A 27985-nucleotide genomic window follows, 5' to 3' on the forward strand; every position below is an offset into this window, starting at 1 on the left:
GCAACCAAATTATCAATGACGAAGTTCAGCAACTATTAGATACAGGAAAGATCAGGGAAGTAAAATACCCAGACTGGTTGGCCAATGTCGTCGTAGTCAGAAAGAAGAATGGGAAATGGCGAGTTTGCATAGACTTCACCGACATCAACAAGGCGTGCCCCAAAGATTCTTTTCCTTTACCCCACATCGACGCCATGGTTGATGCTACTGCGGGACATGAGATGCTCACATTCATGGATGCGTTCAGTGGGTACAACCAGATTTTGATGCACCCAGAAGACCAAGAGAAAACCGCCTTCATCACGGAGCGGGGAACTTATTGTTACAAGGTCATGCCGTTCGGTTTGAGGAATGCAGGCGCCACCTATCAGCGCCTAGTCAACAAAATGTTCAGAAAACAACTAGGGGACACAATGGAGGTCTACATCGACGACATGTTGGTATAATCCAAGAAAGCCTCAGATCACATCTCGCATCTCCAACAAGCCTTCGACGTACTACGGGAGTACATCATGAAGATCAACCCCACCAAATGTCATTCGGAGTCTCCTCCGGGAAATTCTTGGGTTATATGGTTACTCAAAGAGGCATCGAAGCCAGTCCTGATCAGATCCGCGCAATCATCAACCTGCAATCACCTCGAAATCAAAAGGACGTACAAAAGTTAGCAGGCAGAGTAGCCGCCCTCAACCGTTTCATCTCCAGGTCGTCCGACAAATACAAATTGTTCTACGACATCCTTAGGAAGAACGAGAAGTTCAACTGGACCGACCGACACAAAGCCGCATTGCAGCAACTCAAGCAATACCTGTCAAACCCTCCGCTACTGTCCAAACCAAAAAACAATGAAGTGCTACAGGTATACCTTGCAGTCACGGAGTCGACCATCAGTGCAGTATTAGTACGAGAAGAAGACGGAAAGCAGCTACCTGTTTATTAGGTCAGTAAGTCTTTACTTAGCGTCGAAACAAGGTACTCTCATCTCGAAAAACTTGTCCTTGCATTGGTCGTCGCTTCTGTTAAATTGCGCCCTTATTTTGAATGTCATCCTATTACTGTTAGAACTAACTATCCCATGAAGTCAATCATGAGGAAGCCCGAGTTGTCTGGCAGGATGTCCAAATGGGCAATACAATTGGGTTGCTATGACATCAGATACGAACCTCGCACAGCCATCAAGTCGCAAGCTCTGGCTGATTTTGTGGCTGACTTCAGCCCGAGCCTCCAACACGAAGTCGATCACGAGGTCAACATAGTGACCGACAGTGGATCCTCATCAACATGGACTCTACATACTGACGGCTCCTCCAACATACGGGGGACAGGCCTCGGCATCGTGCTAAAATCGCCACAAGGTGACACCATAGTACAGTCTGTCTGTTGCGAGTTCAAAGCTACCAACAACGAAGCAGAATACGAAGCCTTGATCCTGGGATTATCATTAGCACTCGACATGAATATCCGCCGACTTGAGGTACGTTGTGATTCTTTATTGATTATCAGTCAGATTAACGGTTCGTATGCAGCGAAGGACTCAAAGATGCAGGCCTACTTGGAAATAGCAAAAAGGCTCGTGAACAAGTTCGACTCATGCACCTTACAACAAATACCAAGAGATCAAAACACCCAGGATGACGCTTTAGCCAACCTCGGCTCAAACATCAAACCTAAACTCACTTCCATTCCCCTAGTCCACTTAATGTATCCAGCCATCACCAAAGATAGCCTACCCATCACCGAACAGTCCCAACCTACTCAAACGCCTTCATGGCGCGACCCCTACATACACTGGCTCAAACACAACACCACCTCACCTGGAGTCACCCACGAAAAATCCTTCCGCATGAAAGCCTCCAGATTTATCCTAATTCATGGAGTATTGTTCAGAAAATCAGTTGCAGGACCGTACCTGAGATGTCTAGATCATGACGAGATCGAGTCGACACTGCGCAATATACATGATGGAGAATGTGGAAATCACGCCGGAGGAAGAAGCTTAGCTCACAAAGCCCTCACCATGGGATATTTTTGGCCCACCATGAAGAAAGACGCAATCGCCTTTGCTAAGAAATGCGACTCTTGCTAGCGGTTCGCATCTATCTCTCACCATCCCTGTGAAGTACTCCACCCCATCCTTTCCCCTTGGCCCTTCATGAAGTGGGGGATGGATATAGTGGGACCCTTACCACAAGCATCCGGACAGCGCGTCTTCATGTTGGCAATGACTGATTACTTCTCCAAATGGATCGAAGCAGAAGCTTTTAAGCGAGTTCGAGATACTGAGGTCATCTCGTTCATCAAACGAAACATCCTTAGTCGGTTCGGTATCCCATCCGAGATCGTCTGCGACAATGGTTCTCAGTTCATCAGCAACAAAACCAAGGAATTCTGCAGTAGATATAACATCACCTTGCATACCTCAACACCAAGATACCCTCAAGCAAATGGCCAAGCCGAGTCAAGCAACAAAATCATCATCAACAACCTCAAGAAGCCCCTCGACGACGCCAAAGGAAGATGGGAAGACGAATTACCTATGATCCTTTGGGCTGACAGGACGACACCCAAGACGGCGACCAATCACACTCCTTTCTCCTTAGTCTTCGGTTGCGAGGCAGTCATCCCTCCCGAAGTCGAGCTCCCCACAGCAAGAAGCAGTTTCATTGCTCCAGGAATGAACGACTCAGTCTTGGCTTACGACATCGATACTGTCGACGAACTCAGAGAAGCAGCATTGGTCAGGATGGCGTCCTACCAACACGCAGTTGCAAAAAGCTACAACAAGAATGTGTGGGTTCGAGTATTTCAGCAGGGAGATTGGGTTCTGCGCAAAGTTTTCCCAAACAAAAAGGATCCTCGACATGGCAAATTGGCCCCGACATGGGAAGGTCCTTATCAGATCGTGAGACGAACAGGTCATGGTGCGTACGAGTTGGTTGACAAAGATGGTACATCCATCCCAAGAAGTTGGAATGAAACACACCTAAAATTGTACTATTTCTGAACACTCAAGCCTTCTTTCTTGCTTTATAGTTTTTCCTAACACACAGGCACCCTAGCATTCGTCGTCTTTATGACGACGCCCCCAAAGCAGAGTGGGCACAACGTATCATAAAACCGAAAACATCTCGAGCAGTATACACTCACAAGTAACAAGAAGTTAAGTCTTTCTCCTCTATCCTTTTTTACTTCTTTCTTTTTTTTCTCTCTCTCTACATATTATTATCCTTACTGACTTAGGCATCGGAGGGTCGTTGGCTCCACCAACGGCCAATTCTCACGCCATCATTCTGTTTTACAGGCAATCACATGACGCCAACATAAAGTATGCACTTAGAAGGAGTAACAAACATAAAGCATTCGACTAGACTTCGTCCATATGATGCCCACATGATGACGGATTCGACAAGAGGAGAAGAGATGAAACGAAGTATACAACACAACATACAGGAAAACAATATTCGAAAATGAGCACAAATATTCAAAGAAACGAAGTAACAGGAAACGTTGTTAATTTTATTTCAAACGTGATTGTATACATCACATATTAAAAAGTTTACAAACTACAAAACACAATTTAGGCCATTACAAAAAATCCTGGTACACTACAATGTACGTTACATACACAATGGAATACAGATCTACATTTCCTACAGTATACATTTTGCAGGTTCTCCTTTGACAGGCTGGAGACGTCTCCAAAGTCGAACTCGAGGTATGTGCCCAACCTGCAAAACAAAACACCAAACCAAAGCATATTTTTTCCAAACAAAAAGCAAGCAAACATAGAATCTAAAACCCACAAAATATTTACATGACTTGCCCCCTTGGACAAGCCCAAAACACACACAAAAGGCTGCCGCCATTAAGACGAAACACAGCCCCAATATTTTTCGACCTCTTCAAAGGCCAAACACAAAAACATTGTTTAAACGAACCATTGTTTAAGAAAACACCATTAAAATATTAAATTTTTGAGGAGGGGGGACAGAGCTACTCCTAAGGATCTGTTGGGCCTGCATTCTCCCCTTGTTCGCCATCGCCTGGTGCCGCCACCGTCTCGGCATTGGGGCTGGTTGCAGTTGCACCCTCCTCAACGTCTTCTTCATCGCTAACGGCACCAGGGGGATATAGTCCTCGGGGAATGCAGTGTTGAACTGAGCAATGTCTTCATCAGGAGTCCAGTTCACATGTTTGCCCGCCTTGATTTCCTCCATCATCTCGGCCTTCATCTTCCAAGTGTAATAACCAGCACACTCGTAAATCCTCGCCTTGACTTTGGAGAGAGACGTCTTCAGCTCGTCAACCTCAGCAACTAGCGTCTCCTTTTCGGCATTCAACTGTGCAACCTCAGCAGCCCCCTTTTCTTACGCCACTTGCAGCGCCTCAGCTCTGGCCATCGCCTCCTTGGCCACACCGCCAAGACGACCAGCTTCCTGCTTTGCCTTCTTCATGTCGTTTTTCAGTTTTACTATCTGATCTTCTAACATTATGACAAGATGACGTGTGGCTAAAGCAGATTGCAGGGACTATGTGAACAAAAACAAATTATTCAAAGTCACTACAATGACGAGATGAAGATGGCGTGCAGGAAAGTAAGGAGACGAAGCATAAAAAAGAAGCAAAAACATACCCTCCATGCATCCGAGACGCTCTCGACAGTTGCAGCAACTAGGGACAAGGATTCCTGACGCTCCCGGCTTGACGGCATCCAAAGGCGGTCGACCTCAGGCCAAAGCTGAACCCGTGGCGCATCTGCCGACCCGTAGTCGTCAGGAAACTCCACTGCGAGCTTCCTCTTCCGAGTTGGAGGCGGCAGCTTTTTCTCAGCAGGCATAAGCGAGCTGGTCTCCCCCGTCACTGTGGCGTCAATTGAAGCCTTTGGCGGCTTCGGTGGTGACAGCACAGTGATGGGTTTGGCTCGAGACACACTCCCCGGTGACTCCAGCCTCTTCCTCAGCAACGCGTCCGCAGATGGGGTCTTGCCAGAGCGTGTCGATGGGCCAGTTCCTGTTGACAGCATTTTTCGACGACTCAGTCTCGTCACAACAGTTTTAATTTATATTTCGTTTTGAAAAGGGAAACGAACCCAAAGTTGTAAACTAACCCTAACCCATGTTTACCTGTTGACGTCGACATGTTTGCAGGCTCAGAAATTTCTTCTTCTTGAGAGGCCTCCTCACGATCGAACTTGAGGCCGATAAAAGCTCTGTCCTTTAGAGGGACCCCCAACAGCACATCAGTCTTTTCTATAGCTTCGGCACCGACTCCAACTGTGTCGAAGGACGCACCTACAAAAATAAGAAAGTGAGACAAAGTCAAATCAACAAGCCCAATAAACACAAAAACAAACAAAAATACCTCTAGCCATCCATTCCCCCGTCAAGAAGTCGGAGTCGGGCCCTAAACTAGCCAACTCCACAATAAAGAAACGACTCATCCACCCGCGGTCGTTCGACTTGTCCGCACCAAGAAGAGCCTCCCTGTCATCCTTGACATGCAGCAAGTATCTACCAGCCCCATAATTCAGGACCTTGTAGGTGTAAACAAGGTCCTCAACCCGGAATTCCATATCCAGTTTGCCGGCCAAATGGTCGACCAGATGCATTACCCTCCAATCCTGCGGCATCAGTTGCGCCGGCGGCACCGCCAGTGCCCTCAGAACTCCTCGCACCAGTGGCGAGAAAGGATAAGTGTACCCAATTCTGAAGGGGTACTCATAAAAGCACACCCAACCGTCCGATACCCAATCGGCCCGTTCGTCGGGCTGCGGCAACCGAATTACCGCCAACGGAAGGAAACCACACTCCTCCTTGAGAGCCTCCACATCCTGCTTCCCCCAAGTGGCCGGCCGAGCATTCTTTCTGTCCAGAATGTGGGTAGGGCTGAAGATTGGCCCCTCAACCAGGTCGCACTCCACCACCACTCTTTTGTTCTTCGCGCGGGTGGATTTCGTTCCCATTCGTTGCGACATTGAAAGAATTAAAGAAAGGAAGAAGAAAGGAAGAAGATGGAAGCCAAGCAGTTACCTGGAGAAAGGAGAGAGAAAGAGCGCCTATTGCTTTTCTGGGAAAAAGAAGAGAGAGATTGCAGAAGTGAGTACGGGTGGTTGGGTGCGCAGCCCTATTTATTGGCGCAGGTGGGCGGTTGGTCTTTCCAAAGCAAAAGTCATCATTTCTCTAACGCCGTCAGTGTTGGGGAGGTTAAGAGGCGGTTTCCATTTTCCTTCCGTGAAACACATTTTTCCTTTTTGAACTTCCCGGTTTGGGGACAATTGTTAGGGGGAAAAATACCCTCTTGGTGACGTAGGCAAACGTGGCAAGTATTGCGTACGTGGCTGCCAGCAAGGCACATGGTGGCACCGTTCGAACTTACTCTCAACTGCTGGGATCAAAACAGCCGTTGCAAACCCTCAATGAAGTCGGCCTTCATTACGCATTTATTGTCTAATTATGTGCAATTAAGCACAAACGTTACACTTTTATTGTAAATGCCTATAAAATGGCTTAGTCTTGTCTATTTTTACATACACGATTTCTAAGCAATAAACCTACGATCATTCCATGCTATTACAACTTACTCTCACCATTTTCAATTATCTAGCTCGATCGATTGTTAGCACCATCATCAAGGCAAGCTCGTCTCTAAGTCGAATTTGCCCAAAACAGGGTACGAGGCCATTATCTTAGGATTGACGCTAGCTCGCGACATTCACATTCGACGACTTGAGGTACGCTGTGATTTATTATTGATTATTAGTCAAATTAACGGTTCTTATGCAGCAAAAGATTCCAAGCTGCAAGCCTACCTCGAGACAGCCAAGGCACTTGTCAAAAAATTTAATTTGTGCAACCTCCAGCAAATCCCAACTGATCAAAACACCCAAGCCGACGCACTAGCAAACCTGGGCTCCAACATCAACCCGACCAAACTAACCACAATTCCTATTGTCCACCTCATGCATCCAGCCATCACAAAACAAACCTTGCTAATCAGTGAACAACCATCCGTTAACTCCCACATCAGGACGACACCCAAAATAGCAACCAACCACACTCCATTTTCGTTGGTGTTCGGATGTAAAGTCGCGATCCCACCTGAAGTCGAGATTCCAAAAACACGGTACGGACTCATGACGAAAGATAGGAACAACTCGGGGTTGGCTCACGACATCGACACGATCGACGAACTCAGAGAAACGGCCAAGGTTAAAATGGCGTCATACCAACAAAATTTTGCAAGAGGTTACAACAAGAATGCACGAGTTAAGTCTTCCAGCAAGGCGACTGGGTGTTAAGGAAAAGTCTTCCCCAACACCAAAGATCCGCGACTGGCAAGTTGGCTCCAAACATGGGAAATCCCTTATCGTGTCGAAAGACGAACAGGTCATGGTGCATACAAACTGGCGGAAAGAGATGGAAAACCAATACCAAGAAGTTGGAACGCGACACACTTAAAGTTGTATCATTTCTAGTCTCTAACTCATTGTGTACAAGTATGTTTTCCTTTTTGCAAACACCCCACTTGCAGAGATGAACAAGCCACTGTTGATGGAATCAAACCGACGACACCGAGACGGGGGACAACACAAACCCGTCGCAGTCACTACGCAGAGGATAACACCCACGCTAGACGATTCCCAAACCATCTAAGTAACTCAACAATTCGATCCTATCCTTTCTTATTTGTCCATTTTCTTACCATGACTGACTTAAGCATCGGAGGGCCGTTGGCACACTCAACGGTCAACTTTGACGCCTTTAGCTCGTCTTGCAGAATAAACAATCATGACGATCCATCTTGGAACAACTTTAAGGTGTATACATACATTACACAAATCATGTTGAACCATGGGAAACCATTTACAATTACACTTACATTTACAATTTACAATTTACATTTACGATTTACATCTTACAAATTGGTCCATACAAAATGCCTGGGAAACGTTGGCCAATACAAAATGCCTGGGAAACGTTGGCCAATACAAAATTTTTGGGAAACAATTTACGGTTACATCTTACATATTACGTTTACATCTTACATTTCATTTTCATAACGGACATTTGTTTACATTCACATACAAGTACAAAACAAAGCAGCTGCGGGGTTGAAGTCGTCGCAACAGCAGGGTCAAGAGGCCACAACCTGCAAACCCAATAACCAAAAACTACCAAAACTCACATATGCCACACACAATCAATACCTCAAATCCACACAATATTTCAACAGACCTGTTCCCTAAAAACAAGCTAAAACCATACTGCCGCCCTCAAGGCGAAACACAACCACAATGTTTTCTGACCACCTACGGGTCATCCAAAATCAAACCAAAGTATTCTTAACAGTACCTACAAACACTTATATTTGAAATTTTATCAGGGTGGGACTACTCCAGCGGATCTTCCGGGCCTGCATTCTCCCTTTGCTCGACATTGCCTGGTGCCAACTCGACTTAGGCGTTTGGGACTGGTTGCAGTTGCGCCCTCCTCAACGTCTTCCTCGTCACTCTCGGCACCGGGGGGACATACTCCTCGGGGAATGCAGTGTTGAACTGGACAATGTCTTCCTTTGGAGTCCAAACCATCCTGCTTGCCATCCAAAAGAAAAATCCTTCATCAAACTCAGGTTGAACATCAAAGTCGGCATTCTCTGTTTGTTCACCATCACCTGGTACCGTCTCGACCTTGGTGTTGGGACTTGTGGCAGTTGCGCCTACCTCAACATCCTCATCGTCATCCTCGGCACCAGGGGGGACATAATCATCAGGGAATGCTCGACGAAAGTGGTTGATATCAGCTTGAGGGGTCCAACCATTATGCTTCCCATCCAAGAATTCCTTCATCAAATCGGACCTAGTCTTCCACATATAATAACTGGCACACTCCCAATTTTTCTTCTTGACCTTGTTTAGTGACGCCTTCAACTCGGCATTTTCAGCAGACAACACCTCCATGTCGTCAGTCAGTGTTACAACATCAACCGACGACTTCATCTCGTCAATCTCTAGCGGGACGACCTGCCAGCCCCTACAAAAACGCCAACTATGGACGACTCAGTCTCGTCACCCCATATCTTCTACTTATTTATTTTTATACTAACGCTAATCGTTTACCTGTTAATGTTGTCATTTTCTCAAGGTCAGTTCTTATTGTCATCATTACATCTTACCGGTTGATAAGGAGTCGGGAAGTTATTTTCCTTCCTTTTTGAAGATTAAACCCATTTTCTCCTTTGAGCTTCTCGGAAGAATTCGAAAATGGGTATGGGGACAATTGTTTGGGCGGTAAAATAACGTCCCCGTGACATGGCAAGGTGGACCATTCAAAGGGTCATGTAACACACCATCAAGACAGTAATAAAAGCTATGGGAATTGATCAAGGGAACCAGCTAAAGTAAAGGAACGGTTACAAACATTGAAAGCAATGCTAAAATCAAGGAACGGTTACAAGCAATTGAATGATATGGGAGTTACACCCAATTACTCCTTGATTAAATGCTCAATTTATGTTACAAAATAATGATTCATGTATAAATAGGAAATGATAGGCTAATTGTATGCATTCCATTCACACTGGACAATAATATACTACCCCTCTCCCCCTTTTCTGTAAGAGTTTTCCACCTACGTTCCCACCATCTTTATATTATCTTGCTCATTCGGATTGTTAGCACCCCTCCCTCCGACAAATTCAACCCTAGGTAGAATTTGTCCAAAACAAGTAGCAATATAGTACTAAGACCCTCTATAAATAATTACGCTACCTTTTTAAAAAAAGAAAGACATCTAATTAAACCTTATTCCTCACGGTTTATTGATTCAGGATTTACGTTCTAAACAATTAAGAGTAGGGGTTCAGGAGTATGTAATAAGGGATCCACACCCACAAACAATCCCTCTCAGTGAGATTCGAACCTCAAACTTACAAAATTTAAGCTAAGAGTCCTACCAACTGTATTGGAAATAACATCTCTGCAATTGTAGGGGTAAGATTGCGTACACCCGACCCCCCCCTTACCTCGCTTCTTACGGGAGTCTCTTTGAGACAATAGGGTAATGATAATGATAATGATGAGTCTTACCAAGTGTGACAAGGCTTTGTTTGGTACACTTGGTTGCGATAAGTTTTGGTATGAATATCCCGATCCGTAGCTTATGTTTGCACGTTGAAGATGTACGACCGGACTCTATCTTTCTCCTCGCTGACTTTGGTTCACATTCCTTCACAAAGTATGAGTCAAATATAAAGAAATTTGTCATTAATAACATCAATTACGTCATTAATAGAGAAAAGTTGAGCTCGTGGACGAGGAACACGAATTATAAGGTGGCGTAAAATTTGTGACTCAAATTACATATTATACAGCTGACACAACAACTTTAACCATTTATTTCATCTAATAATAGATATATCCTTTTTTGCACCACATCTATATAACTTGTTATGTTGATTGCACGTCTGCACCTGATAAATGTTGGACGCGAAACACGAATTATTAGGCGGAGTACAATTTGTGACATAAATTACATATTGTATGCTTACACAACAACTTAAACCATTTATTTCAGCTAACAATGTATATATACTTCCTTGCACCACATCGATGTAGCTTGTTATGTTAATTGCACTTCTGCACCCGATAAATATTATATTCTTCTTTATATCCAAGTCATAATTTTTGTCATCAAGACTAACTTTCCCCTACACAGGACAACTAAAGAAACCCGTAAATAGTTGGGCCATGCTTTTTGATCGTCTCTTCATACTTTATTAAGTTGTTAACATATATTGACGAGTTTTAGGTGCATAAAATAAATGCATCAAGAAGGAGCACACCCAATAAAATGCAAACATATGATTGCACTAAATGTTCGCACATCAATAATGACCGCGCGTTAAATTTGCATGAATATATAATTGCTTAGAAGCCAATAAAAGGATAAAGTAAATTACAACTAAACTTCATTGAGAGTTTTAAATAAAGGTGAAAAGGCAAAATTTGAACAAGATTTTTGAAAAGGAAATTGTAATGCTACATGTTTAAGGGGTCCCTATATCAATAAATTTGTTATATGGTGTGGTCGGTGTTGGGAATGAAGTAAATAATTAACAAAGTGATCGTTGGAATAATAAGATAATTAGGATGGACTTATCTGGAAGATGCGAACAATTGGATGAACATGTAACGAATAGTTGATGTACCGTGAGATACCAATGTCCTAAAAGACGATTCCGCATTACCTTCTGGTGCAGTAGATCAAAAGCGGTCGCCCTCCATGATTAACACAACTCCGAATTCGTGTGCACTGTGCACTCACAAACCCGAATGAATTCAGAACATATGTCCAAAACCAAGAGCAATTTGAGAGAGAAAAGAATGTGTTTGGTTTTTCTGGAACTGTGTATAGTGGTGCAAACGAGCCGATCGGAGCCGAGCTTTACCCTGTTCATGTTCATGTTCATTTAATATATATATATATATATATATATATATATATATATATATATATATATATATATATATATATATATATATATATATATATATATATATATATATATTATTGAATTATTAGAACACCATGTAGGAAATATAATGGTTTCGGCCAATAACAAATAAGATGTATAATTTATTTTTAAATTAAAAAAATCGAGTGCCACGTATATAATTAATTAGGTACTATGTAGATATTTTAATTAATTAATTACTAATATATTCAACTCCATCCAAAATTAAACACTCTAATTATTAAAAAATAAATCTAAAATAAAATTCAATCCAAAATTAAACACTAATCTAAAACAAAATTCAATCCTAAATCAAACACTAATCCAATATTAAAGCGTCACTTAGGAAATCTAATGGTTTTTTCCAATTAAAAATAAGATTTCAAAATTATTTATGAATTAAAGTGTCACGTAGATAATTAATTAGGTGCTACATAAATATTTTAATTAATTAATTACTAAATCAAACACTTATCCAATATTAGAGCGTGACGTAGGAAATCTAATGGTTTTGACCAATGAAAAATAAGATTTCGAAATCTTTTATGAATTAAAAAAGTCGAATTCCACGTAAATAATTAATTACGTGCCACATAAATAATTTTATTAATTAATTACTAATACTATGTATATACAACCGCTATCAAAATCAAACACTTTAATAATTAAAAAATAAATCTAAAATGAAATTCAATCCTAAATCAAGTATTATTCTAATCAAACATATAAAATATAGCAGTTGGTATATATAAGAGTTTTATTTTAATTAAACAATTTAATAGAATCCGTGAATCGCACGGGGTAAAATCTAATTGTAAATATTGGTGGTTAAATTTATATTACAAACTTTTATATAAGGCGGTCTTACACAAAAGACCACCTTGATGTCATAGAAGTTAAGCAATGAAATCATTCAGTTAAACACTTGAACTAATTAGTTAAGCACCGGAACCAATTAGTTAAACAATGAAAATAATTAGTTAAGCACTAAAATTAATTAGTTAACCAATATAACCAATTAGTTAAATAATCAAAGTGGTCTTTCCAGTAAGGCGGTTTTACACAAAAGTTGCCGAGTTTATATACAGGCAAATGAAAAAGTCAAAATGACGGAACTACGAAATTTTCTGATTTGGATAAAAATCCACCAAAATTCTGAAATGGTGATTTTCAAGTATAAAGGCCAGACTAAAAATCACTTGTTTTGTATTTGTTAGTTTTGATTTCTATTGTAGAAATCGTATGACCATTTTATCAATGAACTAATTTTTACCTTAAAAAAAAAAAATCACTTGTTTTGCTTTTGCACAAACTAGGCCCTAAATGTGATACAAAGTACTTGTATAGTTGTATTAACCATGGATAAAACCTCAGTGCTGGTTGGCCCATAAGTTTAGGGTTTAGTCTATCTACTTCGTTTCCCAATCTGCTTCTCTTGTATTAAATCCCCTAGCCGCTTCATCTTCATCACAGCCTCCTCTCCGTCAATCTTCATATATGTAGTTCTCTTCCTCTCTCTTCCTCTCTCTTTTGTTCTACGTGATTGATTCAATCTTATTTATTTTCTGGAATTGATTATTATAGATTTTGGGGTAACATAGCAGTGATTATAAAAATTCCTCGTTCTGAATTGCTATAGCCATGGCATGATAGACTCATCTATACACCCATAGAATATGAGCGATTTGCCCCAATTTCATTCTCTTTTACAAAAGCTTTAAGCATTGTTTTCTCTTCATTAATCAACTAATTATGTGTTAATTAACGTATTTTGGTTGATAAAACTGGGTTTGGTTGCAATGATTAGATGAAATAACTATGTTTCTGAATGCTAATTTTAGCATGGAAGACTCCATTAATAGCTGGATAGTATATGAGCACCTGCCTTTCTTCTTTCCTTGAATTATTAAAATCCATTTTTGTTTGTCGAAACTTTGATTTAAAGGAGGGAGCCAAACTTGTTATGTTGCATCTAAATACAATGAATTTGGCACTCCTAAAAGTGAGAAAAAAGTGGTGTTTAAAGCCCTGATTAGCCTTTATATTGAATGTATGGTATTGGGGTTACGCACACCTATATTTGGTAATCAGTTTTTTTTTTCTTTTTGTTCTTGACAACATAATACGTTAACAGTTACAGCCCTTTTCTAGCTTTAATAGCTAGATTATGAGCCTTTAAACAGCAATTCTAGGAATCAGTAGTATTGTTGATTACAAAGTTGTGCTTTTGTTTGACATATTTCCTAATAATTTTCATGAATGGCCATTTTACACAATAAATTACTACGTATGTTAGTATGTTGGAAGGTTGGTTCATATTCTAAACTAGATAAGTGCCTATGCGATCACGGTTGAAAAAAAGAATTATTTGTTGCGAACCGTTCTTATAGTATTAAATATATATTTAAATAATTAAGAAATAACAGTATAAACATGAGCTTTGTTCTAATAATCAACTAGTTTTCTGATCCGTGCAAGGCATGGCTTAGTCTTAGCGCAAATATGATGGTGCAGGGGTGTGTACAGTGCTCTTGGTGCATTGGTGTCCAAACGACATGCAATAAATGTAAAACGCGGATATCTTGTTGAATCCGGAGAAGAAAAGAACAAACGTTGTTTTTTTGATAAAAAAAGAACAAACGTTGTTCTTTTGTTAAAAAAAAGAACAATGACTGCTCTGTCCCTTTTTTTCGTTCTTTTGTTTTTCACTCCATTTTTCTGGTATATATACCTTCTTTTTTATAATTTTCGAATCAGAATTTGTGAAGAGGAGAGAGAAAAACTATGGAAATGAGAGAGAAACTGTGAAGAGGAGAGAGAAAGTAATGGAAAATTCTCAGATATTGGTTGATTTCTCTACTTTAATATCAAATTCTATTGATTCTTCTTCTTTAAATTTGAATTCCTCTGCTGATAATCCGAATTGTGAAGGTAATTTTACAATTTTTTAAAACGAATTACTTATTTATGATGATTTTGATTTCCATGTTCATTATTTTCATCATTTCAATTTATTTTGATTTTTTTGATAATTTCGATTTCTGCATTTCTCAATAACCTTGATTAATGTATTTTGATTCTATATTTTGATAATTTTGATGATTAATGTATTTTGATTATATATTTCTGATGATTTTGATTTCTGTTCTTTTTTCGATTTTATATGTTCTTTTAGTCTTATCTTTTGTTCTTTTATATATTGGTTCTCATATATGTCTAAGAGATTGTAATAATACAGAAAATAATTATTGAACATGTTGTTCTTTTTTGCTTTAGCTTGTTGTTCTTTGTTCTTTTTTGCTTTAGCTTGTTGTTCTTTTGATATTACACACTTCAGATCAAATTGTTCTTTTACCATTTTTATTGTTCTTTTATCTTTTTGTTCTTTTTTCACATGGTTAAAATAAGTGTTCTACATGATATGTTATTTTCTGCTATTTTTAATGTTCTTTTTCTTTACTTTATTATGTTCTTTTATGCTCTATTGTTGTTCGTTTTTTTATTCGTAATGTTGTTTTACATGGTTAAAATAAGTGTTCTACATGATATGTTCTTTTCTGTATTTATAATGTTCTTTTTCTTTATTTATAATGTTCTTTTAGGTTCATCCCCTTTTTGTTCTTTTGAGGAATTGCTTTGTTTATTCGGCCTCTCTTCTTGTTCTTTCAGCTGTTTTTGAAGATTTAACATCATTTGTTGCTGGTCAAGAAAAAGCTTCCTTTGCTCTTCAATACTGTACTTTTTGAAAAAAGAACAAACATAAAAGAACAGAACAACAAAACCCAAAAAAAAAAAAAAAACAAGTGCACCATTTTTATCATGAACATGGCTTGTATTTCTTCTCCTTCCCCCTCTTTTGTTTTATTTTTTTTTATTTTTCATTTTCTATATATATAATATTTCTCCTATTGGATTCATAACTTCTCATTTTAGAAACACATTTTTGAGAGAGAAAGAGGAGAGCTTTTAGTTTCTCCCAATAAAAGAGAGATTTTATGAGAGAGAAAGTTCAAAACAAAATTTCTCCTCCTTCTTTCTCTGAAATGTGATTTTAATTGAATTAAGTTTACAAAAAACTAGTTTATTAAGCGAAATACTATTTCAATTTCGCTATTTTTTGAATTTTTTTATTCATTCAAAGAGGTTTATGCTGTTGATGAAGGTGCATCGGGTGATTAAGGTAAATTTTCTCGTTCTTAATTCTATGTTCTTTTTAAATTTTAATGTTCTTTTCTTATAACTTTCTATTTCTGTGGCATCAAAACAGTGTGTTCTTTTTTAGAATCAGCAATTGTTCTTTTTACATATTTATAGTGTTGTTTTCAGATATCTTTTGATAAATAAAATAACGGAATTAGAACATAAATTGGTTGAAAAAGAACATTTCCAGAACTTAAAAGAACAAGAAAAAATATAGATCTGGTTTTAAAGTTCATCAAAGGTTCGTCGTTTTATTTTTTAATTAGAACATAAATTGGTTGGAAAAGAACATTTCCAGAACTTGAACAAGAAAAATTATAAATCTGGTTTTAAAGTTCATCAAAGGTTCGTCGTTTTATTTTTTAATTAGAACATACTGTAAATTGGTTGGAAAAGTACATTTCCAGAACTTAAAAGAACAAGGAAAAATATTACTGCTTTTTATATTTGTACCTTTTGTCTGATTTGTCAATATTCGTGTTCTTTTTGTTAGTGTTTTTTTTGTTAATGTTCTTTTGTTAATGTTCTTTTTTTTTTGCGGTTTTTATTTTTGTTGCGTTTTATTGTTATTTATGTGCGTTTTGGGACAGGTGCACCAAGAGCACCATGCACACCCCTGCACAATCTGAGCGTTGTAGTCTTAGGATTTTGATTTTTTTTTTGTGTGTAATTTTTTTATATTTGGGTGGTTGGTGAATGTTTATTTTTAGTTTTGGTTGGATTCCATCTACATTTAAAAGTTGAAACAAATGGAATTGGTTTCTTTTCTTGCTAAAACCATCAGAAATTCTAATTCTTTTTGTTATTTGGTAAAGTGCAATTGTCTACCTAGATTAACAATATACTGGAGTACTCTAGGAGAAACTAATACTTTGCTAAGTTTACTAAATACTTTGTATTATTGCTTTAGCCTATTTGGGATAATGAATTGCCAAGTTTTAGCGCAAAGATAACGCCTTTTTAAAATGAACACTTACAAATAAAATCTTGACCTAATGCACAATAACAACAGTAGACCTGTAGAAGAAGCCCATGGAGAATTTTATTTCTTCAAATTTTGTATGGAAACATAATCATACACAGGTTTTTAATGAAGTATAAGTGCAAGAAATAGGTGTTATTTAATGTGTAAAGCAACTTAAGTGGAGCAATGGGTTACACAAATGGCCGGTTTGAATGGGAACTGATAAACAGACGATAAACTCTAACAGTAACCTGAACAAACTGCATCTTGTTCAACGCAAATGACTTGACAGAAACGGGTCCATGTTGTTAAAGCCTGGACTCGGCAAGGCACTCTATGGTTTCCAAAGAAGGGTAATCTCCGCAATCATGGAAGTTACAACATACGGGTCCATGTTAGAAGCCGGCCTCCTGTCCTCAAAATATCCTTTTTCCTCCTCCTCAATGTCTCTTCCAACACGAACTGATGCCCCTCGGTTTGCTACTCCCTGCCAGATGATTAACAAAATTAACCAGCTTTCTCAAAATCAATTGAGCAAATACTGAAACAGGATGAAAAGTAAATCCAAATACTAAAAGTAATGCCTGAATCAAGTACGGAGTAATATAATGGTGATATGAAAATAACACTTACCCACAAGTAGGTTGAAACGTTGGTTGTTTCGTCTTTACCAGTAAGACATCGTTCATTTCCTTCACCATAAGCAGCAATGTGCTCCTTGTGCCTCAATCCAAGATTTTCAATAGCCTGCTTGATGCTCATATCCACCACGCATCTTCCCTCATGGACTTTGTGCTACAATCATTAACAATAACCTTTAGTCATTTATAGTTAACATTGTGAAAACTTTGTATACAAATTGTTCACCAAGGAATAAATACCCCCCGTAGTTTGTGTAAGCACCAACACCATTCCAGTCACCTATAATTGATTTTGGATCAAAAGAAAGAGCCACTACATCAATCTCAGTAATTCTCTGTCAACATACAACCCAATAAATATACAGTTTATATTGACACTAAAATTTGATCTATACTATTCTAAAGAAAGTGAAAATTTATTTCAAAGATTAATTTTTTGTTGATGTACCTCTAAAATAGAGCGAGCTACCCACACCATCATTAAAATTAGAGGAACTAATTAAAAAAAATACAAGCTTAACTAATTACACCATTACGTACTACTACTCCTTCCATAATTCTATTATCATCCATGCCCACACCATAATCCATTAATCATTATGCACAATGAGACAACCTGAGGTATGTTCAGTTAAACCCATCAGAAATACGAACCAAGACCAACGGGAGTATTACATTAGCAGTTGTGTAGCATTTTAGTGTGTTTGCTCCAATAAGAATATTCGAAAATTTGTGTTTTTCAGATTGGTGATACTTAGAGATCAGAATGTTATATATTTCACAATTTGGTTTTAAACATGTATTGGACTGAGTACGATAAGATTTGTCAGAGGACTTTCCTAACATGTATTGGACTATTGGAGTGAGTAGAATAATGATCCTAGGTTGAGATTAGAGTTACTCACTATGTCAGAGTTACAAACAACTGGAAAGCTGAAAAGAAGTGCAATCTTCAAGTGCCAAGAGCTTATGCTCGCATAGATCTCGATATATTAGTTCGTCCCTCCACCCGCAAGGTATACTCTCTCTGATCTCTCTTTTTATTTTTTACTCAAACAAACAATTTTAAAAATAAAACAAAATATATAAACACATCAATTTGAAACATGAAAAGTGGAAATTTATACCAATTAACAAAAATAGAGCAATTCAAAATTGTAAATTAAACCAAATTTAAACAGGCAAAAATACAGCAGTTCAATTCAATATTGTAAATCAAACCAATTTTGAACAGGCATTAAAAAAAGACACATACCTGTATGTAGCTCTGGGTCATATCATTACTGTAGGGGGGTTTTTTTGCACTTATTTCCCGTTCTACAAGAGGGGCGGTTCTTTAGAAAACCATTGTATTTTTGTACCTCGAAGAAGTCACCACCAAATATTGTTTAAAGTCTCGTTTGGCAAGACCGCAATTGACTCTACTTTGGATAAGGCTTTGAATCCTCGAAACGGATGGGTGAGATCCGGGCACGGGAACGAAATATTTATTCCGCGAGCTTTAGAAATATTCAAGTACGTTGGCACAACTTTTTTCGAAAATATACCCTAGATTAGACTATGTGGGTTTGATTTTAGAGCAAATAGAATCTCTAAGAGTATGGTGGTCACTTTGCTTTAAAGATTGATTTAAAGGAACCTAAGGCCGGTTTGTCCAAGAAATTATCTTTGTTAAGCGTGATGTAACCTTGTATTTTGTTGTATTTAGAATATGCGGTGATGAAAGCAATAAAGCAACATCACAATACTAAATAAAGTGCGGAATTAGTAAATACAAGACCCCCTAGAGATGGACTAGGGAGTAGGTCCACATTGCCTAGAAATGGACTAGGCAAGTAAAGGTGCGGAATTGAAAGTGCGGAATTGAAATTGCGGTATTGAAATTGCGATATTGAAAGTGCGGTATTGAAATTGCGGTATTGAAATTGCGGTATTGAAAGGTGCAATATTGAAATTGCAATATTGAAAGGTGCATAATTGAAACTTGTACTTGGGCACATGAGATTCGAACGCCAAGCGGCTCCTTAAAAATAAGTGCGTCCGACACGAATTCAAAGCCAAAAATCTTAACTTGGGAGAGGTTGCTCAACCCAAATATCCCAGACTTGCATATTGAACTTGAATTTGAAAACTTGAATATTGAAATATTGAACTTGAAAATGTTTGAACTTGAAAGGATCCTAGTTTAGAGAAGTAGTCATGAACAACCCTAAACATGGTGGGATTTTGAAATTTGAAAACTTGAACTTGTATATTGAAAAATGGAGTTTTGAATCTCAAAAGACTAGACCTTTAAGGGTTAAAAAGGTGTCATCTTTGATTACTCCATACTTGAAGGTGATTCTAGTTCAAAGAAGTAATTGTAAACAACTTTGAACATCCTTGAATCTTGAAAGTTTGCATTTTTGTATTTTGAAAAAGTTTGGATTTTTGAAAAACATGTATGATTGTTGCAAGTGGCATTTTTAATAATAAAAACGCCAACTTGCTAATCATTTTGAAATCAAAACAACATAATTGATTAGAGTGGGATTCGGATTTACCTATTTAGGTTTAGGCAAGAGCTCCCAATTGCTTTTGAATTAGAGATTTTGTATGTGTTTTGAAGGGTTTTTGATTTGTATTTTGAGGTGTAATGTCGGTATTACGACGTTGTATTCTGTTTTTCCTGTTTTTGGTGCTGAAAATGAGGGGTATTTATAGAAGGAATGGGTGCAAGACGCCAGCACACGCCAGCGCAGCACGCCGAGGCAGCGCTGGGCGCTGGTGACGTGGCGTGAATGCCGCCAAAGCAAGGACGCGGGCTCCATCCTTGTTTCGTCTTGTAGTGTTGTACCTGTGTACGAATTGTACTAGGCTTGGCGTTTTGTGTTTTCTTGGAGGTTAAGGCATTATTTTGCGTCTAAAAACATGCCTTTCTCGAGTTTTGAATTCCGGTTTTACGGGGCGGGGCCCGGCATGCTCGGTTTTATGGGTCGGCGCCCGAATTTGACTTGCCTTATATGATTTTGAGTGGAAAAGGCCTATTAAAACCAATGGAATGGTCTACTAGATGAGATTTTACTTGGATTTTGAAATTGGATTTTGAAAGTTGTATTTTGTACCGAGTTCCGGGAGGGGAACGGCATCGGGAATTGAATTTTGGATTTTGAATTTGGAAATGTTCTTTAGCAAATGGTATTTCCGCCTAGAGTTATTCCAACCACCTAGTAAGGATAATGGTATCGTCATCATCCCAGAGGGGAGACACAAATTAGGTGTCTACAGAAGCCCCCACTTTGACTGAGCGTTCGGTTAGGAAAGCGCAAGTCAAAGTATTTCGAAAGGGACGGAGAATGATCAAGATGTTCTGCAATCGAGACCACTCTTTGTACGCCGGTACTTACATAAAACAGGCGTTAGAAAAAAGGATAGAGTCTACCTCGGTGTGGTTGTGACGACTCCGATTTGTACTTGTACTTTTCCGCCTTCAGTTCTGGACGGAGTTTGGCATCGAAAATTTTGAATCTTGAATTTTTGAATCTTGAATTTGTGAATTTGAACACCCGGATTTGATCCATTGGGGATGTGCTTTGCTGGGGATAACAGCTTTTTACTGGCCCTTAAAACTTTGAAATTTCGACTGACTTTCCCGGAGCTTAGGTCCATTGGGAGTTGAACGCCTGAGTCGTTGTATTTTTTTGGACTTTGTATTCTTGAAATATTCATCTGTTTGTACTTGGAGATATAGGTGTATACCCGTTTTTTCGATGGATGGCCTGATGCGATGTTTGATGCTTAGTGCGGAAGACCGTAGCAGAAAAGGACGTGCAATCAGCACGGGAGATCGCGCGCGCTGAAGATTCGCGCATGCAGCGGGCAGCGCTGGGCGCTGGGTCGGCGTACGGCGCGGGGCTGCGCTATATAAGCGCCCATTGCCGTGCCATTTTGAGGAGCAATCTCTTGCTTTCTTGCTCTCTTTCTCTCTCCAAGGTCGAATTGTCTTCCCTTGGTTTTGTTCTTGCCTTATCCATGTAAGTATTTCATGTTTTGCTTATGAAATAACTCTAGGATTGCATGTAGTTTTGATTTTCTCGTACTTTGAATTGATGCTTGTATGCTTAAGCTTCTTGAATCTTGCAGAAGATTGTTTGATAGCCACTTGAACTTGAACTGTTGGAACTTGTAATTTTGAAATTTTTTGAAAGTTTTCTTGAATGTCGTACCTGGTAGTTGTAGATAGTAGTCTCACTGGTGACCTAGCGGGGTCTTAGGTAGAGAAATAGGCTAGAATGCCTTGATGTTGTTTTGTAGAGTTTTGAAATGCTGGCTTCGGCATGGGTAGCCTAGGCGTTGATGTTGAACTTGTATACCTGCTTCGGAATGGGTAGCCTAGGTGTTGATGTTGAACTTGTATACCTGCTTCGGCATGGGTAGCCTAGGCGTTGGTGTTGAACTTGTATACCTGCTTCGGCATGGGTAGCCTAGGCGTTGGTGTTGAACTTGTATACCTGCTTTGGCATGGATAGCCTAGGCGTTGGTGTTGAACTTGTACTTTGAACTAGAGGTCCACTAGGGATTTGTTTTGACTTTGTATAGGCTAGTATAGGATAGCCCCCAGTTTAGAATTTTGACACTTTGTACTTCACTTGATTTAGTATGCCTCGTCACACTCGGAAAAAGCTCGTCGAATCGTCTGTGGTTCTGGCTGCTGAGGAGGATGCTTTGGATGACGAAGCGGCTGCATTAAACGCGCCAGGTGGGGGTATGGTTCCCCGGGAGGCGCCCACTTTTGCTGGTACTGGTCGGAGTCCTTCCGACCTGGTGTTTCGGCAGGAGTGGCACTTGTCTCAGCGGCCTCGCGCTGTCTTGGTGAGTCTTGTACTGTGTTTTGAGTTTGTATCTTGTACTTGTATAGGCTTTGAGCTAATTCGTTCACCTGTAGGCCGATGGAAAGCCGTTTCGTACTTTCTGGTCCTTGGTGGAGGTGCAGAAGGCCTTTAAAGCCCTTCGTGCTGATGAGGAGGCCATGGAGATTTGGTCACAGACTGGCCTGGCTGATTTCTGGCGTGCCATGGGAGGCACTTCGAGGAGAACGGGGATCAAGCCCCGGCTGTGGGCTTTGTTGGAGCGGTGGTGGGATACCACCAACACTTTCCACATGTCATGGGGGGAGATAACCATTACCCCCTTTGAGTTTGCTATGATCACGGGTCTTCCTTTTTCTGAGAGGAACGTGACCTTTGATCCGGAGCTGACGTGGCGCTCTGCCGCTGCCAGGGACTTGCTTGGCCCTGTTGTTGACTTGTCGGAGGACGGCACCCACGCTTCCATGACGGCGATTGTGGATGCTATCTGCGGTGTAGGTGTGTCTGCGGAGCAGAGAGTTAGGCTCTTCCTCCTAGTTTTGGTGAGCAGAGTGATGGCCCCAAGCAGGAACAGTCGGGTGCACATCAGATTCTTGTCCGTCCTGCGGGACTTGAGGGCTGTTTCCAGCTACAACTGGGGTGGTCTGGCATATAGCCACCTCTTGTATGAGATGAAGCAGGCCTCCCGGACTGCGCCGGGGAGCGACCCGAGCATGGATGCTCTATGGAGTGTGCTGGAGGTTTTTAAGACTCCTTGTACTTTGTATGTTGTACTTGTATGTTTGTATTTGAACTTGAATGATATTTTGCTTGCTTCTTGAAAGATTTGGATATATGAGCACTTTCCGACTTTGGCGCCAGATCGCACTAGAGATGCGGCTTATCCGTATGCTGCCTCTTGGATAGGAGCGGTGCGCGCTAGGGTGCCTCTGGCGACTTCCCGCAGAGCTTAGAGAGTTCTACCTGCTACCGAGGTGATCTTTTGTACTATTTTGCTCTCTTGTATTTGTATTTGTATTGTTGCCTGAGTTGTTTGTTTTGCAGGTGGTATGGCGTCCTTTTGCCAATGCGCTTGTACCTGCCTCGGCTGCTCGTGCCCATTTCCTGTCTGAGCGGTGGGTTTTGCTTCCAAGGGTGTACCGCCACATGTGGTACCTAGGGGAGCGAGTGTCCCTTCAGCACAATTTGGGGGATAGACTTATCCCCAAGGACCCACCGGGGTCCATGCTGTTGTTGGATGAAGAGCTTGCCCGGCTCTATGTGGAGGCTAGGGGCAATGCTGTTTGCCGCTCTTGGAGGGATTTTGTACACAGGAAGGGGAGCTATGACGACTTCCTGAGGAGGCTGGCTCCACTAGTACGTTTCGTACTACCGGTGAGCTTTTGAACCTTGTATCTTGTATTCTTGTATTCTTGTATGATTGGATGATTGTATGATTGTATGTAGGAGGAGGAGGTTGATCATGAGGACATTCCCCATGCTGATAGGATCCTCCGCTATGAGAACTCGGACGGGGAAGAGGTGGTGGAGACTTTCCCTGTAGCTTCTCCTCTGCACCGGAGATCGTATGATGCTGTACCTGAGCATTATGCTGCTGTAAGTACTGTTGCACTTTCTTGAAACTGATTGTAATCTTATATTTGGAAATTGATCTTGAATTGTGTATGCAGGCGCCTCGGGCGAGAGTGCGTCGCTGGATGCTTTTGCTTGATTCCTGGAAGAGGCATTGTGCCAAGCTGACCCGGAAGCTTTCTGGCCGGGACAGAGAGGTGCCTTATTTGATCTTGAAATTTGTATTCTGGAAATTCTAACTTGGATGTTGATTCTCGAAATTGTATTTTGTATAGGAGCGCCGTCGAGACCGTAGAGGTTCCGTTGACAGGGAGCCCCAGGTGGAGACGTCTTTGAGGCAGGAGGGACCGAGCTTGGAGCTGGGATAGGGGTCCGGTGCTGGTGCTCATCAGAGGCATTCGTTTGGAGGTGCAGGCAGTTCACGACCCTTTGTTTCTTCCCCTGGTTACTACTCCGGAGGGAGTGGTCCTCAGCCTCGGGGTGCAGATTCCTGGGCTTACTATGCAGAGATGGAGAGGATGCGTCAGGCTCAGATGTTTGGGTCGTACTAGTATATGGCGATGCCGCCACCGTATCAGTATTCCTCTCCTCAGCAGGGACTTCATCCCTCTACTGGCACACTTCGTATTTCAGAGCAGGATCCTAGTACCCCTGGGACGGAGCTGGATCAGGATCTGGAGCGCCTTAGGAGGCGGAACAGGGACAAGGCGCCTGTGGTTGATATCACTGTTGGTGACGACTCGGACTAACCCTGCATGGTAGCGAGTTCCAGCTTGCCTGGGTTGATTTTGTATAGGCTGGATTGTATTGTATTTGTATGGATTTGAAACTTGGATTTTTGTATGGTTGTATGGCTTTGAACTTGAATTGGTTTGAAAATTTTTGAAGATTGGCTTTTGTATGTTTGAATATTTGGAATTGTATGCGTTGTGTGTGCTTTGAAATTTGTGGCTAGATGCATGCATGAGAATTTTGCCAAAAAAATTGAAAAAATTTGCCCCATTTTTTCGGGTGTATATATACCCACTATAAGCCCCCACTTTGACTGAGGTTTTTTGGTTAGAAAAAGCGCAAGTCAAAGTATATTCAACTCTTGCTTATGCACATGCAGACTCGACTTAGGACGCCGATCTAGGACTAGAATGCTTGAATTTTGAAATTGATCTGAAATCTGCCCGAAGCGTTGATCCGGACTGTTTGAAATTGCGCGGCTTGCGGCTTTGGAATCTTGAATAATGGAGGTTGTACTCTGCTGTACGAAACACTAAAGAGTGTGTACTCGGAGTCATAAAAGAGGACGGTGGCCTCGTCCTTTGATGCAGGCCCCTGCGCCTGGCGCAGGCTTGGCGCCTGACGCCTGTGGACTGTCGTGCAAGCCGACTCTTGTATAAATAGGGAGCTTGTTGGATCACTTCTTGCATCAATCCTTCCCTGCTATCATTGCATACTGCTTCCTCTCGAAAAGAAAAGAGAATATGGCTGCGTCCTTTGAAAGTGCCTTGAACTCGTGGCTCGGTTCGCTAGGCAAATTGGAGAAAAGGGAGCTTGATGGCATGCATCTTGGGGTGCTCGTCTCTTTCCGATTTGTAAAATTGGATTTGCACTTCATTCTTGCTGCTTTGGAAGCTTGGGATCCAAATCATCACGTCTTCCGCTTTGGAAATAATGAGGTATGTCCCCTCCCTGAGGAATTTAGTGCTATATTGGGGTGGCCTATTATGCTGGAGCCATGCATGCCCAGTGTTGAAGAACACTTTTTCTTGAGTTTTGAAAGGTATTGGGGCTTGAAGCTCCCACTTTTGAGTGTTATTGTATATGGCAGAGGGGTGGATTTGTCCCTCTTTGTCACCTACTTTGCTGGGCTTGATGTTCCCAAAGTATTCCGCCTGAGAGCCTTGAGTTTTTGTATATTCGCTTGCTTTCTCTTTTCGAAACAGGGGTTTGGCAATGGTGATGCCTTCCTAATAGAAATTGTAGAGCAGTTTGCTAATGGTCGGGACCCAATGCCGCTCGTGATCGGCGAAACATTGATGGGCCTTCACTTGCTGAAATCGGACCCCTCTTCTTTGCCATCGGGAAGTCCGATGTTACTCCAAGTAAGGATCTGGAGCCTTGTATGTTGAATTTGTACTTGTATTTGAATTTCAAATTTTGAATTTTTAAATGCACTTCTTGTATACTCCCCAAGGTTTGGCTTATGGAGAGGCTCATGCTGGTGGCACCACCAGAGAACATGGAGAGCTATAATAGAAAGGGATTCACTGTGCGGCCCATGCTGCATGGCCGGTTTTCATTGGATTAGTGGCGATGCGCACTCTATGGGATTGAATCTTGTATAAGGTGGGTAGTTCCTTGGTGGGGAATTGCTGCCATGAGACATGCCCCTGATTCTACTGCTTTGAGGGTGCCAATCCTCACAATGCTGGTCTTCTACTCGCCTGCTCGAGTGATGAGACAGTATGGCTTTAAACAGGAGATCCCGGACCGTGTTGAAGAGAACCCGAAACCTGTTGCGCTGAATGCAAATCGTCTTGAAGTTTGGAGGCGGTATTGGGTTGCCAAACCATTCCTGAGTATTCAGTTCCCACCTGAGTCAGTTACTCTGTCTGCGGGGTACATTATATGGATGAGAGGCCTAAGCCAGAGGGACATTTCTTTCTCCGGACCAGCTAGAGTCCGAGGTTCTAAAGCTAGACGTCCTGCATCAACTGACTATGAGGAAGGTGACGGGAGTGTAGCCCATCTGGTGCTTGACCGTTCGGAGTCCAAAGGAGGTTCGTCGTCCTCCCGTCTTGGAAGGCTAGCAGGTTCCTTCTCCCGTCGCTTGGGCAAGGGGAGGATTGATGATTGATTGCGGGAGGATCCAGGGGATAGTACTCAAGGTGCCAAGACTCGAGAGCATAGTCGCCCGACCCTAGATCTTTGTAGGTTAAATGTGTTTGAAATTGTATTGGAATGAATTGTGTTTGGAATGTGTTTGGAAGATGTGTTTAGAAAATGTGTTTAGGAAGTGAAAAGGCTTTTGAACTTTGCTTCACTTGATCCTGACTTTGTATTTGAATTAGCTTTGAAGGCCTTAGGGCCCAAATAAAGAGTTATTGTGTTAAATTCCGCTTGAACATGCTTTGCTTTGAAGTGGCACATTTGGAATAAAGACAACAACATTTGATTTTTGAAATTTGATTTGATTTTTAGGATGCCCTTAATTGAGGAAATTTTGATTTTTTTGTATTAAAGTGGCCGGGCCTCGAAATGAGGTTGCCTACGTGTCCCGTTAGGGAATCAGGCCGGACGTAGTTCTGACTACCTTACAGGACTTTGAATTGGATTCTTGAATTTGAACATGGAACTTAGACATAGAACTTCTTGAGTTGATCGAGGTTGGTCAGAGATCTGAATTCTGTTCCGTCAATGTCTGTTAGTTCGACTGCTCCCCCGGAGAGGATCTTCTTGACAATGTATGGGCCTGCCCAGTTGGGTTTGAATTTTCCCCTTGGGTCCATGGTTCTTTTGCGAAGGGCTTTCAGGACAAGCTCGTCTTCCTTGATGTTTCGGGTTCTGACCCTTTTGTTGAAATGTCTGGCCACTCGGCGCTGATAGACTTGTACATGGTGAGCAGCTTGAAGCCGGCGCTCATCGAGCATGACTAGCTCGTCATATCTTGCTTGTACCCATGAAGCTTCTGGGATTTTGCTTTCGAGGACTATCCTTAGAGAAGGTATCTTTAGCTCGATAGGTTGTACTGCTTCCATTCCATAGACCAATGAGAACGGAGTTGCACCAGTTGAAGTGCGAATTGAAGTTCGATATCCCCACAATGCGAAATGCAGCTTCTGGGGCCATTCCTTGTAATTGGTAGTCATTTTCATGATGATGGTTTTGACATTCTTGTTGGCTGCTTCGACTGCCCCATTGGTTGTGGGAGATAAGGTGAAGAGCGATGATGTTGAATCTTGTACTCGGTGAATAGATCTTCACACTCTCCTTGAAAATGGGTTCCCTGGTCACTGATGAACTCGTGAGGAACGCCGTATCTGCATATGATGTTTTCTTGTATGAACTGGGCCACTTGCTTGGAACCCAATACTTTGAATGACCTGGCCTCGACCCATTTGGTGAAATAGTCGATGGCGACCAATATGAACTCATGATCCCCGGTGCCTGTTGGAGTGACTTTGCCGACGTCGATACCCCACGCTGAGAATGGCCATGGTGATGACTGATAGTATAACAATGATGGAGGAATGTGC

At 41.1% G+C, this 27985-nt stretch overlaps 1 protein-coding gene, 2 non-coding genes and 1 pseudogene across 3 annotated transcripts; 2 read left to right on the top strand and 2 right to left on the bottom strand.

Moving 5' to 3' along the window:
• Window positions 1-8094: 8094 nt before the first annotated feature.
• On the bottom strand, window positions 8095-10215 carry LOC130471823 (uncharacterized). Its single transcript, XM_056842142.1, has 2 exons — window positions 10085-10215; window positions 8095-9044 (listed from the first exon to the last, which is right to left on the bottom strand). The coding sequence occupies exon 2, from the start codon at window positions 8993-8995 to the stop codon at window positions 8456-8458; it is 540 nt and encodes a 179-aa protein (XP_056698120.1). The 5' UTR covers window positions 8996-9044; window positions 10085-10215; the 3' UTR covers window positions 8095-8455.
• A 2890-nt stretch (window positions 10216-13105) lies between these two features.
• On the top strand, window positions 13106-13197 carry LOC130460532 (small nucleolar RNA snoR8a). Its single transcript, XR_008920388.1, has one exon. It is a non-coding gene; the product is annotated as a small nucleolar RNA snoR8a (small nucleolar RNA).
• A 104-nt stretch (window positions 13198-13301) lies between these two features.
• On the top strand, window positions 13302-13393 carry LOC130460534 (small nucleolar RNA snoR8a). The gene has a single exon (XR_008920390.1). It is a non-coding gene; the product is annotated as a small nucleolar RNA snoR8a (small nucleolar RNA).
• A 3380-nt stretch (window positions 13394-16773) lies between these two features.
• Window positions 16774-17794, bottom strand: LOC110775060 (glutamine synthetase cytosolic isozyme-like; annotated as a pseudogene).
• Window positions 17795-27985: the final 10191 nt, after the last annotated feature.

Source organism: Spinacia oleracea, chromosome 4, assembly GCF_020520425.1.
Source record: "Spinacia oleracea cultivar Varoflay chromosome 4, BTI_SOV_V1, whole genome shotgun sequence".
NCBI classification, from domain to species: domain Eukaryota; kingdom Viridiplantae; phylum Streptophyta; class Magnoliopsida; order Caryophyllales; family Amaranthaceae; genus Spinacia; species Spinacia oleracea.